The sequence below is a fragment of the Neoarius graeffei genome, chromosome 17 (assembly GCF_027579695.1).
Source record: "Neoarius graeffei isolate fNeoGra1 chromosome 17, fNeoGra1.pri, whole genome shotgun sequence".
NCBI classification, from domain to species: domain Eukaryota; kingdom Metazoa; phylum Chordata; class Actinopteri; order Siluriformes; family Ariidae; genus Neoarius; species Neoarius graeffei.
In genome coordinates, this window is record NC_083585.1 from 47,682,414 (window position 1) to 47,696,633 (window position 14,220).

General features: G+C 40.1%; 1 protein-coding gene across 1 annotated transcript in view; it reads right to left on the reverse strand.

The window, feature by feature from the left end:
* Nucleotides 1–2,542: 2,542 nt before the first annotated feature.
* kirrel3l (kirre like nephrin family adhesion molecule 3, like) overlaps nucleotides 2,543–14,220 on the reverse strand; it is an 82,697-nt gene continuing 71,019 nt past the window's right edge. Inside the window, exons 12-15 of the mRNA XM_060897685.1 lie at nucleotides 8,817–8,924; nucleotides 8,323–8,432; nucleotides 6,750–6,839; nucleotides 2,543–4,404 (exon numbers count right to left, since the gene is read on the reverse strand). Coding sequence (XP_060753668.1) covers nucleotides 3,889–4,404; nucleotides 6,750–6,839; nucleotides 8,323–8,432; nucleotides 8,817–8,924 — 824 coding nt within the window. The 3' untranslated portion in view covers nucleotides 2,543–3,888. The remainder of the gene's footprint in view (nucleotides 4,405–6,749; nucleotides 6,840–8,322; nucleotides 8,433–8,816; nucleotides 8,925–14,220) is intronic.

A 14,220-nucleotide genomic window follows, 5' to 3' on the forward strand; every position in this document is an offset into this window, starting at 1 on the left:
AAACATCATCAGATTTTCACACAAGTCCTAAAAGTAGATAAAGAGAACCCAGTTAAACAAATGAGACAAAAATATTATACTTGGTCATTTATTTATTGAGGAAAATGATCCAATATTACATATCTGTGAGTGGCAAAAGTATGTGAACCTTTGCTTTCAGTATCTGGTGTGACCCCCTTGTGCAGCAATAACTGCAACTAAACGTTTCCGGTAACTGTTGATCGGTCCTGCACACCGGCTTGGAGGAATTTTAGCCCGTTCCTCCGTACAGAACAGCTTCAACTCTGGGATGTTGGTGGGTTTCCTCACATGAACTGCTCGCTTCAGGTCCTTCGACAACATTTCAATTGGATTAAGGTCAGGACTTTGACTTGGCCATTCCAAAACATTACCTTTATTCATTTTTAACCATTCTTTGGTAGAACGAATTGTGTGCTTAGGGTTGTTGTCTTGCTGCATGACCCACCTTCTTTTGAAATTCAGTTCATGGCCAGATGTCCTGACATTTTCCTTTAGAATTCGCTGGTATAATTCAGAATTCATTGCTCCATCAATGATGGCAAGCCGTCCTGGCCCAGATGCAGCAAAACAGGCCCAAAACACGATACTACCACCGCTATGTTTCACAGATGGGATAAGGTTCTTATGCTGGAATGCAGTGTTTTCCTTTCTCCAAACATAACGCTTTTCATTTAAACCAAAAAGTTCTATTTTGGTCTCATCCATCCACAAAACATTTTTCCAATAGCCTTCTGTCTTGTCCACGTGATCTTTAGCAAACTGTAGACAAGCAGCAAGTTTTTTGGAGAGCAGTGGCTTTCTCCTTACAACCCTGCCATGCACACCATTGTTGTTCAGTGTTCTCCTGATGGTGGACTCATGAACATTAACATTAGCCAATGTGAAAGAGGCCTTCAGTTGCTTAGAAGTTACCCTGGGGTCCTTTGTGACCTCGCTGACTATTACACGCCTTGCTCTTGGAGTGATCTTTGTTGGTCGACCACTCCTGGGGAGGGTAACAATGGTCTTGAATTTCCTCCATTTGTACACAATCTGTCTGACTGTGGATTGGTGGAGTCCAAACTCTTTAGAGATGGTTTTGTAATGTTTTCCAGCCTGATGAGCATCAACAACGCTTTTTCTGAGGTCCTCAGAAATCTCCTTTGTTTGTGCCATGATACACTTCTGCAAACGTGTTGTGAAGATCAGACTTTGATAGATCCCTGTTCTTTAAATAAAACAGGGTGCCCGTTCACACCTGATTGTCATCCCATTGATTGAAAACACCTGACTCTAATTTCACCTTCAAATTAACTGCTAATCCTAGAGGTTCACATACTTTTGCCACTCACAGATATGTAATATTGGATTATTTTCCTCAATAAATAAATGACCAAGTATAATATTTTTGTCTCATTTGTTTAACTTGGTTCTCTTTATCTACTTTTAGGACTTGTGTGAAAATCTGATGATGTTTTGGGTCATATTTATGCAGAAATATAGAAAATTCTAAAGGGTTCACAAACTTTCAAGCACCACTGTAGGTAGGTAAGTAGCTATGGAGGTAGTTATCTACACAAGTAGCTAGCTAGTTGAATTGTAGACATAACCACTTTATTTGTAAAATAAAAGTGACGAAACATCTCTTCAACACTCCTATCCAGTTTTCCAGGATCAAGTCTTCATTTAGTTGGACATATTGTAAGTGTGTAAAGTTTTCACAATGACAGCTGCTAATGTATGTAGGTAGGTAAGTAGCTATGTAGGTAGCTAGCTAGCTAGTTGAATTGGAGGCATAACCGCTTTATTCATTAAAACAAAAGTGAGTAAATGTTCCGTCAACACTTCTATCCGGTTTTCTAGTCTAGTCATAATATAGTTTGACATTTTTAGTGTGTAAAGTTTTCACAATGACAGCTGCTAATGTATGTAGGTAGGTAAGTAAGTAGTTGCTAGTTAAATTGTAGACATAACCACTTTATTTTGTAAAAATAAAAGTGACTAAACATCTCTTCAAGACTCCTATCCGGTTTTCCAGGATCCAGTCTTCGTTTAGTTGGACAAATTGTAAGTGTGTAAAGTTTTCACAATGACAGCTGCTAATTTATGTCGGTAGGTAGGTGACTAAGGAGGTACAGTAGGTATCCACATAAGTAGCTAGCTAGTTGAATTGGAGGCATAACCGCTTCATTTGTAAAATAAAAGTGACGAAACATATTTTCAACACTCCTATCTGGTTTTCCAGTCTCGAGTCGTAATATACTTTGACACATGTTGTGTGTGTTAAATTTTCCCAGTGAAAGCTGCTAGTTCATTTTGCAATTTCGCAACTCTGCTTCTGCGAATAACATGGCTCATTGTATCAAATGTCTGAGAAAACACACCACAGTCACAGCTGCTTTTTATTTGAAATGGTTTTATTTAAATATAAATATGTGTACAAAGTTACAAGCAACAATAGCTCATTTTAGCAAGTAAAACCTCGATGCATAATCTTAAAAAAGAAAAGAAAAAAAGGTGTCTAAAAGAAACACAACCCCATGAATGATGAAGAATTCAGGCTTACGAGGAGAAAAATTGAGCTAAAAATGCTGTGTTAAAATCAAAACAAATCAAATCAAATTAGATATATGTTTAGACGCATTCATAATATAAATGTACTTTACAGTTGAGCAGCTTACACACTGTACATTAAGGCTTATAGAAAGTATAAAAATAAAGACAAGCGATGTGTTTTTTCGGCACAGTTCACTTTGTGAATTTACTTTTCCCCCCCCTAATGGAAATCACTCAGGCCCGAAGAAAAAAATGGCAGTACAGGAACCCGGTCATCGGGATTAGCACGATCAAATGGCATTAGGTGCAGTAAAGCAATGTCTCACACAAGGAATGGACATGGAAAGAAATGCTCGATACGTTCACATAGACACGTCATCTGCATGCAACAGACAAGAGGAGAGGGCTTACCCCTGAATTTTTACACTCGTTTATCAGGAGCATTGTGTTCTACCTTTTAATTGTGTGTAAACATGGCAGAGATGCTTGATTGTGTTACTTTCGACAGAACGGCTCAGCCCGCACTTTTAGTAAACTCACAGTCGCTAAATTATTACTGCATGTCGATTTTGCAGTTTCAGATTGCCACCAGCTTCTCAATACGCCCGAGGCACCTTCCATTTGCACCCCAAAACCAGTAACATGCCATTTCAGGGTGCAAAATATGCCTCTTGTGTCTGGGTTGCATCTTCATTAGGGCTTCTTCTCTCTTTGTTCTGCTGATCAGAGGGAAAATGCAACTAAAGCGCATCTCTCTCTTCATTACATCCTTTTATTTTCCAGAAGTCCCTTTTTCCTTCTTTAGAAATACCTTAACAACAGAAGACACTTTCATAAAAGAGCCATAATTTCCACCACTTTGTCTCAGTTTATCTGTTGAATTCTTGTTGGAGTTCAGTCCTCTTGTCAATGACACACAAAATGTGCTTACGATTCCTTCAGCATGCCAGCACGAGACATTTTTTTTCTTCTTTTTTTTTTTTTTTTTTTTGACTTGTGGTCCAGCGTAAGCTTCTCATTTACAAAAGTTAGTTCATTTGATGAGTCTATGATTCCCATCACAGACCATTCGGAGATGCTGAAGCATCCTCACGTTCCCTCAGTAAGTGAGATTACAAAATGATGGCATTCATTCACCATAAGTTCAGCTAGTAGACAAAGCTAAAGACAATAAAATTAGCTTAGACAATCCAGACGTGACACGTGTATGGGAGCAGAAGAGTTATCCTAAAGCTCAAGCAGGACCATCCGAATCTGACTCCCAATGTGCACTTTAAATCGAGGGAAAATTCCTTCAATGATCAAACTTGGCACCCTCTGCAAGTCTAGCGCTCACACGTGAGTCTGCATGCGCTGCTGGGACGGCCGTCCGTAGTCGGACTGCTGCGAGGATGCGTAGGAGAAGCGGGACGACCCGGACACCTTGCTGGCCTGATCTGATTGCTCAAAAGTGTCCACTTTGTCAAAGGAGGCGGGCTTGACGTAGCTGGTGAAGGCGCGGCCATAAGTATTGGGCAGGTACAGCGGGTCAGGTGGGTACATTGTGGGAGTTGTTTGCTGTTGTGGCTGTGGTTGTGGTTGTTGTTGTGGCTGTTGCTGCTGTTGTGGTTGTTGCTCATAGGTGGTCCGGGTGGCTGGTGTGGTGGCATAGCGGTTGGAGAAGTCATAGACACGTGGCTGGGTGGTGGTGGTGGTGGTGGTGGTGGTCTGGCTGTACAATGGGCCTGGAGATGGAAGTTGGCATGGTGTGTAAACAGGCCGCGAGGTTGGGACAAACTCTGAAAAGCCAGTGCGGGCAACATGGCGATCATCATGACCTCGGACGTTGTAGTAGCCATTTGTGGGGTCCTGGGTGGAGAGAAAAGATACCATTAATACAAAGAACAAGTCGGTAAGTGACCACATTCAACAATTCTTTAATTCTGTTAAAGAAAAAAAAAACCTCTAATGTTGGACATTATTCCTGAAAGAAGGATCTCTAGAACCTCTGGATTTATAAAAACCCAGAGCCTATATACATCTTTAATTTTAGTACCAGATGCATAATTCTTACATTAATTAGTCCACATGGCCTTGAGAAACAGAATACATTGGACACTGTGCAAGCTGCAGAAGGTGACTTCTTTTTAATCAAACTCCAGACATTTGAAGCATAAGTAAGAACTAAATTCCAATTCCAAAAAAAGTTGGGACACTGTGTAAAACATAAATAAAAACAGAATGTGAAGATTTGCAAATCATGGAAACCCTATATTTCATTGAAAATAGTACAAAGACAACATATCAAATGTTGAAACTGAGGAATTGAATTTTTTTTTTTTTTTTAAATATATGCTCATTTTGAATTTGATGTCAGTTACACATTTCAGAAAAGTTGGGACAGGGACAACAAAAGACTGGGAAAAGTGTAACGCTAAAAAAAAAAAGGTTTATTGGCAACAGGTCAGTAACATGATTGGGTATACAAAGAGCATCCCAGAGAGGCGGAGTCTGTCAGAAGTAAAGATGGGGAGGGGTTCACCGCTCTGTGAAAGCCTGCGTGGGCAAACAGTGCAACAATTTAAGAATAACGTTCCTCAATGTAAAATTGCAAAGAATTTGGGGATCACATCATCTATGGTACATAAAAAGATTCAGAGAATCTGGAGAACTCTCTGTAGACAAGAGACAAGGCTGAAAACTGACACTGGATGCCTGTGATCTTCAGGCTCTCTGGCGACACTGCATTAAAAGCAGACACGTGTCTGTAGTGGAAATCACTGGATGGGCTCAGGAACACTTCAGAAAACTATCATTTATGAAAACAGTTCATTACTGCATCCACAAATCCACATATTAAAACTGCATGGTTCCATCGTAAAAGAGTCTGGGTGCTAAACAGGCCTGCCTACAGTCCAGACCTGTCTCCCATTTAAAACATTTGGCACATAATGAAGTGCAAAATATGACAAAGGAGACCCCGAACTGTTGAGCAACTGAATAGGAAGAACAGGCAAGAATAGGACAACATTTCTCTTTCAGAACTACAGTACAGCAATTGGTCTCCTCAGTTCACAAACGTTTACAGAGTTTTGTTAAATGTAGAGGTGATGCAACACGGTGGTAAACATGGCCCTGTCCCAACTTTTTTGAAATGTTGCTGACATCAAATTCAAAATAAGCATATATTTTTACACAGTTTACACAGCGTCCCAACTTTTTTGGAATGAGAGTTGTAAAACACTTGGGGGCTTGCTGTTCTAGGGAAATAATCAACAGTAAGGCGGTACGTATGATGTGGTGTGACGGTCCACGAAACACAATTACCACAATTACTGTCACCACCCTGATTATTTTCCAATAACAGCATATCACGGTCAGAGTTACCATTTATGGAGTACATCCTGACCAATCAGAATTGAAAATTCAAATTCAAGTGAGAACGAGAGTATAGATTCATTCTTTCTCTTCTTCAGTGCATGTGGAGGGCTGGGTGAGGGGGAAGAAAAAAAGCTGGTCATATACAGCCTGAAATTTGGGTTCCTCTGTTAATAAACGTACATAAATTATTAATAAATTGGTATTTGCCTGATCATTTATTAAATTTAACGAGCACGTCTGCTGTGCTGGGAATGATCTACTACTCAAATGTTATCTGGTCAGCAGTCGTCCTGTGGAGTTCTTGCCATTCATCGAACATTGGACAGTCCAATTCTGTATAAGTCACGTACACGGATCTATCTTTGATAAGTTCTGCTATAGTGCACATTTCAGCAGCAATGATCCTCAATCATATCACTGTTAACATCTATGTGGAACCCCACAGAGTGAGTATATTAGATTGTGAAAGATTTCTGAATAATACACTAATAAAATATCATCTGGTTTCCCCTCCGACAGCTTCAGAAGCACTTTTGCTGTTTTGTGAGGTGTCCTGTTTCGAAAGAAAAGTGTAAAATCGTGTATTAGACTGTGTATCATTGCTGAATTTTACCATCCTCCATCTATGCATACAGTAGGTGTGTGTTGTCTGAGTGGAGCTGTATTCACATCACTGAACGTAGCAGTGTAATGCAAATTTACACGAAACCTTTGTTTAGGGAACTTTTCTTTCAATCTGCATTTTAAAGTTACAGTAAATCAAATTGAACAAACACTTTTGGCACCCAAATAGTCGGCTACGTTACTAATGAAAGCATTTATATAAACCTAACCTTAATATCTGATCTTTCGTCATCTTCCTCCTCCAGCAGATCGCTGTGCTCGGTGCGTGACGTCCCGGGAGACTCGCTGCTGTTGGGAGCCTGATAGAAATGAAACACACACACACACACACACAGGTTGGTTACACACTGCAATATGCGCGCACACACGTACACCCTGCTGCAAGCCAGCTGAGCTCTCATTAGGATGCTCATACTGTGAGTGTGCCCAAGAATAAAGTCTTCAAACAGCTCGAATGCTAAAAAAAAAAAAAAAGATTTTAAAGTTCAAGTTTGTGTAATACTTTTATGAGCTTGGAGTATTTTCTTTGAGGCACAGACAGAAACTGGGGAAATCTTTGACATTACAAGCTAAAATTTCTCCTATGCTTTGCAAAACAATCAGAAGAACTAATTTTTATTGATTCTATCTGCATTCACTGGATATGAGCAATCGTGCGCTCTGATTGGCTACTCTACTACTAGGATATCAGCTCATATACCGTGAGTAGAGAAAAACAAAATGGTGGAGTGCATCAAGTCAGATATATCACTTTATCAAGTCTTTAAAAGAAACAGAAATAGCTAAAAGAATATACCCCCCCAAAAGAAAAAAAAAAATCTCCTGTTCCACACTCCAGCCCAGTCAGTGGTGATAATGCACCTTTAAGTTGGTTTGGCAACCTCCAAAAAACCCTAAAGAAGAAGAAAATGGCGGAGTGTGTTGCTGAACCAACCAAGGATGAAATAAAAACTCTACTTGAAAGCAAAATTCCAAAAAATACCACCCCCCCCAAAAAAAAAAAAAAAAACGGAATAAAAGTATTTGATTGTAAGAATGCATCTTTTTCAAGAATTATTATTATTATTATAGCATTTTTTTTTACAAATTGCTACTGTCATTTTGCCGGTTTGTTTACATTCTAAGCGGAAATGATTTTGTCGGACATTTTTTATCAAGTTTTTATTTACCGAATTTAAAAAATAAAAATGCTCCGTTTCTCAAAATCCAGTGAATGTGGATAGAATAAAAGTTATTCCACTCAATCTTGTCGTACATGGCTTATAGACAACTCTGTGCTACGCGCCTCGTCAGCTATCAGCTCATGTACGACTCGATTTTGTGGAATAACTGTTAAATGTATTTATTCATTCATTCATTCATTATCTCTAGCCGCTTTATCCTTCTACAGGGTCGCAGGCAAGCCGGAGCCTATCCCAGCTGACTACGGGCGAAAGGCGGGGTACACCCTGGACAAGTCGCCAGGTCACCACAGGGCTAACACATAGACACAGACAACCATTCACACTCACATTCACACCTACGGTCAATTTAGAGTCACCAGTTAACCTAACCTGCATGTCTTTGGACTGTGGGGGAAACCGGAGCACCCGGAGGAAACCCACGTGGACACGGGGAGAACATGCAAACTCCACACAGAAAGGCCCTCGCCGGCCCCGGGGCTCGAACCCAGGACCTTCTTGCTGTGAGGCGACAGCGCTAACCACTACACCACCGTGCCGCCTAAATGTATTTATTTTGTATATATAATGCATTTAATGCAACGTTATTAGAGCTGATCACCATCGGTTCCTTCACATCCTCCTCGTCATCGTTCCCACGGGCTGCGTTGTGGTCACTGTGTACAATCTGAACGCGGATGTCACTCTTGGATAGGCGCGTTCCTTTTTTACCTACAAGCAGATCAGAGAAGAGACAGAGAGCGCAAGATTAATGACGAGATCATCTGTATGAAGAATGGCAATGAGGTGAGTGATCAATACTTTCACTGATCAGATTGTTTCACTGATCTTGAAACTCCTTTGAGAAAAATATTTCACTTTGAAAGTTTTAATACTAACATGTACGCTACTTTCTTTAACATGCTGCCAACTCATTGGGTGCCATTTTCTGACATACGCGCCAGTCAGTTGCGCTGAATCTGCTAGAATACAAAGCTACAATTCAGTTTGTTTTGATTCTTTTTTTTTTCATACTAAATGCTTTCTTTTGCTTTTTCGTTTTCGTATTGGACACAAATCTATGAATCGAGTCCAACTCCTGACCCACAACCTCACCTTTAGCAGCATGGCGGCAACAGATGGACGCCAGGGTGATGACGCAAACGATGAAAACACAACCGCCTCCAACAGACGATCCAATGATGATGAGCAAGGGCAGTGCTTCTGGAACAGAGAAAGAAACACACGCTCAGAGAAATGGTGCAGCCTGATTTCCAGCTGGGTCAGCGTGTAAAAACAACACTCGTTCACAAAAACTGCAAAGTAAATTTATTTCCCCAACTTGCCCTTTTAAATCGTAATTGATTTGTACACAGGGTCGCATTTCTCGAATGCCAAATCAGCCCTGAGATGTTGAAAAATGTTCAGAATGATCGCGTTTCATTACAGAAGCGTGGATGAGACATCTAGCGAGCCTTGCCGTATCCTCCGGAGGATCTGGAGTGAACTACGCTACTGGCCAGTATGCTTCAAAACAGTCTGTCTTCCTGTCGCTGCTCATAGCTCTGCATATAGAAATTCATCCAGCGTGGCGTTCCCGAGCCTGGAGAATTTTCTTTAATCTCAGCTGGAAGGGGGCTAACCAGGCCTGACACGTACCGAGCTGCCTGACGCTAATTTAATTAGAGATTGCAGGAGATATAGCATCGCTCGCTGTATTTCTCCTGAGACACACTTCTTTCCACTGTCTCCCACGACTGACTACTATACGCTCAGCCTTACTTAAACAAACTCAGGCCTCCGGTGCAGGACGTGCAACGAGCCGAGGCCCGGCTGAACGGTACACAGGGACACCCAGCGGCCCCCGAATCAAATTAAGCTAGGCTCAAAATCTATATCTGTGTTATGGGGCAGATGTATTCATTAGGCACTCCATCTCCTGATTAAACGATATTGATTTGCCGGAGTATAATTAAGATAAGCGCACTACTAGAGGGCCTTTTTTTTTGGATCTGTTGGTGTGGCGCTGACTCTGGAGAAGTGCCTGTCACAACTCAGCCAGGCTAAAAGGCAGAGAAAAGGAGTTTCATGCAGCTGGACATAATAAATGTAACCAATACACTTCGTATGGACATTTGAACGCAGATTTTGGCTCTTCTTTCACTACTGTATTAAACGTCAGCATAATATGCCAGCAGTAGTGTATGATTTTAGTCTCGGCTCAACCATTTCAAAGTAACAGAGATTTGGATGAATGAGAAGAATTAATGCACTGAAAGTAACAGGAAACTGTTCTCGCACAATAATTATACATTTATAAACAGCTCAGATGGAAAAAGGACATGGAGAAACAAAGCTGTGTAGTTTATACATCATTCATCTCCTGTTGCAGCCACAAAGCGCAACAACCACATGCTTGCTGGCTGCAGTGCACTCTGAGAAATGTAGTTGAAAATCTATTAGCGCTTTTATTCCTTTTTTTTATTCTATTCACTTTCACTGGAGGCGGCACGGTGGTGTAGTGGTTAGCGCTGTCGCCTCACAGCAAGAAGGTCCGGGTTCGAGCCCTGTGGCCGGCGAGGGCCTTTCTGTGCGGAGTTTGCATGTTCTCCCCGTGTCCGCGTGGGTTTCCTCCGGGTGCTCCGGTTTCCCCCACAGTCCAAAGACATGCAGGTTAGGTTAACTGGTGACTCTAAATTGACCGTAGGTGTGAATGTGAGTGTGAATGGTTGTCTGTGTCTATGTGTCAGCCCTGTGATGACCTGGCGACTTGTCCAGGGTGTACCCCGCCTTTCGCCCGTAGTCAGCTGGGATAGGCTCCAGCTTGCCTGCGACCCTGTAGAAGGATAAAGCGGCTAGAGATAATGAGATGAGACTTTCACTGGATATTAGCGATCGTGCGCTCTGATTGGCTACTCTACTACTAGATATCGGCTCACATACCGTGAGTAGAGAAAAACAAAATGGTGGAGCGTGTTGCTGAGCCAACCGAGGACGAAACAAAAACTCTACTTGAAAATAAAACCGCAAAAATTCCAAAAAAAGCAACAAAATATGGAATAAAAGTATTTGATTGTAAAAATGTATCTTTTTTATTTTTCAAGAATTATTATTATCGCATTTTTCACAAATTGCAACTGTCATTTCGCCGGTTTGTTTACTTTTTTTTTTTTTTACTGAACTTTTACTTTATTTTATTATTTTATTTCTACTATTGTTTAATTCTTATTATTTTCTTTTCTCTCTTCTTCCCCATTTATTTTATGTAATTTTATTTTCTATTGTTTATTGTTTTGCTTTTACTTCTGTAAAGCACATTGAACTGCCACTGTGTATGAAATGTGCTATATAAATAAACTTGCCTCACCTTGCCTAAGTGGAAATGATTTTGTCGGACGTTTTGTATAACGCTTTTATTTATCAAATTTGCAAAAATTAAAAATGCGCCGTTTCTCAAAATCCAGTGAATGTGGATAGAATAAAACAGTTATTCCACTCAATCTCGTCAGCCCTCAGCTCATGTACAACTCGATTTCGTGGAATAATTGTTAATTATTTTATCGAGGAGGAAAGTCTGCATTTCTTAGACTTGTTGCATCTGCTGTGATGAGATAAAGTTGATCCGGCTGTGCAAAGTAAAGCAATGTGGTTCCTTGACAAAAAAAAAAAAAAATTTTTTTTTAGTTTTGTTTCTTGTAAATTTGTGACTTTAAATCTCGGAAATCCCCACCCCCCCACCCCCCAGAATATTACCTCCCTCCCCCAGCTCTGTATTTTTTTTTTTAAACCTACCATGACCCTTATACACTGTCACACTACTATCATCTCATCTCATCTCATTATCTGTAGCCGTTTTATCCTGTTCTACAGGGTCGCAGGCGAGCTGGAGCCTATCCCAGCTGACTACGGGCGAAAGGCGGGGTACACCCTGGACAAGTCGCCAGGTCATCACAGGGCTACACTACTATCATCTCAGGGATTTTTTTTTTACTCCCCACTGCTCTCTCGAGCTCTAATTTACATCTGGATTTTTATGAAGCTACTTTGTGACAGTTCCAGTTGTTAAAAGCACCATACAAATGTTGATTTTTTGTTCATTCTGTACGAAAGCTGCAGTTTACATTTGAAGCCGTTTTCCTCCTACAGTACTCCCGTTCCTAATTAACATTTTCAGCGCATGTTCCAGTCATTTCCAAGCTCCTTTATAACAAATGTCCAAAGCTCAGCTTCAGGTTAAAAGTCTATGTTAAAGATCTTTGCATCATTTTATTCTGTCTCATCATTTCTGCTCTCTTTTAGCATAAGATCAAACAAACTCATGTCTTGAGTACTAAACAGCATGCCAGAATATTACCACCAATGGTTTTGGAGGGTTTTTTTTCCCTTCTTCATATCTTAGCTGTCATTCGGTTTCTTAACTTGTTTTATTACAAAATGTTCAAAGCTGAACTTTGGTTTCAAAGAAAAATCGTAAAACTTTGCATCTTTTTCATTCTCACTTCTTTTTCCTTTTACCAGAACATATAATAATATTATACATACGGGCCACTTTTTCCATGGAATAAAAACATGTATCCGATTCCCTTCTAGTGGGTTTATTGATGGCATACAATATTGTTATCATATCACTTATCCTCCATGTATTACACCACTCTCCCCGATGGAAAATGAGCATGCAATATTGTTATAATATTGCACACTGTCAAGACAACACGACGTCACACGTCGAACTCATGCGAAAATCCAATGACAAAACTTTTCTGCTGTACATGCACAGAATCATTTCTTTGTCCTCGGGTAAGAGAGAAGACGAGGCTAATCCAGTGCTAGATTTAAGCGCTAAATAGATAAACTGAAGACGCGCTGAACATCCGAAAGGCTACTAAAACATTTTTATATATTCTTCATGCATATTTACAAGAGAAAAACATACCAACAGACATAAAAAAAAAACTGGAAAAGAGACACGTCGGTGATGTAAAACCTCCACACTAGCGAGTGACTGCTTGTAAACAAACATGGCTGCGAGGTTTGTTTTGTTAAAAGCAGAAGATTTTGAGAGAATTTTGTCTGCCAGGTCGTTCCGCTGTGGTTAGTTGTCGATGTTGATTTTAAAAGTAACTAAGTAAATTACACAGCGAACATAATATTTGGCTTGGCTGCGCTAACACTATGCTGGCGAGAAGGCAATTGGTCTGCTGTGCTAACAGCACCGAGTCATGGGTAAGCTCGTGTTGGCCTTCAAGAATGCTGATATGAGGAGAGTGTGTATGTATAATAATAATAATAATAATAAATAATATTGGCTGGCTTTTTTTCATGGTCTATCAGATATATTCCATTCAGCTAGCATGATATTGAACGAGTCTTCGACTCGTTCAATATCATGCTAGCTGAATGGAATATATCTGATAGACCACGAATAAAAAGCCAGCCAATATTATTTAAATATTTTCAAAAGCTTAAGAATTCACAATTATAATTAATCATGTATTTATGAATATTCATGAGTATGCAAATTAAAAAGGGTGCATGTCCTCTTGTGGCCCCAACTGCACCCTGGTTATACAACACTATTATTTAGTTTAAAAACATGTCTTAAGTACATTTTCCTTCCCATTTAACACCATAAAAAGTGAAACTATGATCATCATAAAGTTCGACTTCCTGCAGTCAGAATATTACCTCCTGTGGTTTCAAAGTTTTTCTTCTCCTTACTTTCTAGTACGCCTTCCAGTTTCTTACATGCTTTAATTAGAAACGGGTGAAGCTGAACTTCAGTTTAAGAGCAAGTCTTAAAACTTTGCATCTTTTCATTATTTCGTTCCCCATTTAGCAGAACAGAAAGTGAAATAAAGATCAAAAAAGGGCCGGTCTTAAAGTAACCCAGAACATGTTTTAATAAACCTTTTAATATTTCTGAGTATCCCAAAAAAAAAAAAAGAAGACTTTCGAGCATCTCTACATCTTCACCCATACTTAATGCAAGGACTGATGAATATACATGGGCATAAAAAAAAGGTCCGTGTCCTCCTGCATCCCCAACTACACCCTCCTCCTCTTCCTCCCACTGAGATTAAACAATGCTTCGTTTAAAAACCTGTCTCAAGTCCCACCATGTCTCTCTTTTTCTTTTAGCCCAAGATCAAACTCAGTCCAGTCTCGAGTACTAAACAGTATGTCAGAATATAACCACCTGTGGTTTCAGAGTTTCGTTTCTTCTCCTCATCTTAGTTACCTTCCACTTTCTTACATCGCTTTATTACAAATGTGGAAAGTTGAGCTGCAGTTTAAAAGCAAGTCTTAAAACTTGTCATCTGTGAAATAAAGATAAAAAAAAGTCTTGTTTTAAAGGAACCCTGAACGTGTTTTTAATTTAAATAAGCCATTCAGTACTTTTTAAACAGTTGGGAAGCCATGGCTTAATGGTTAGAGACGCAGCTTTGGGAGCACGAGGTTGCTGGTTCGATTCCCTGGACCAGTAGGGATGGTTGTAGTGCCCTTGACCAAGGCACCTAAC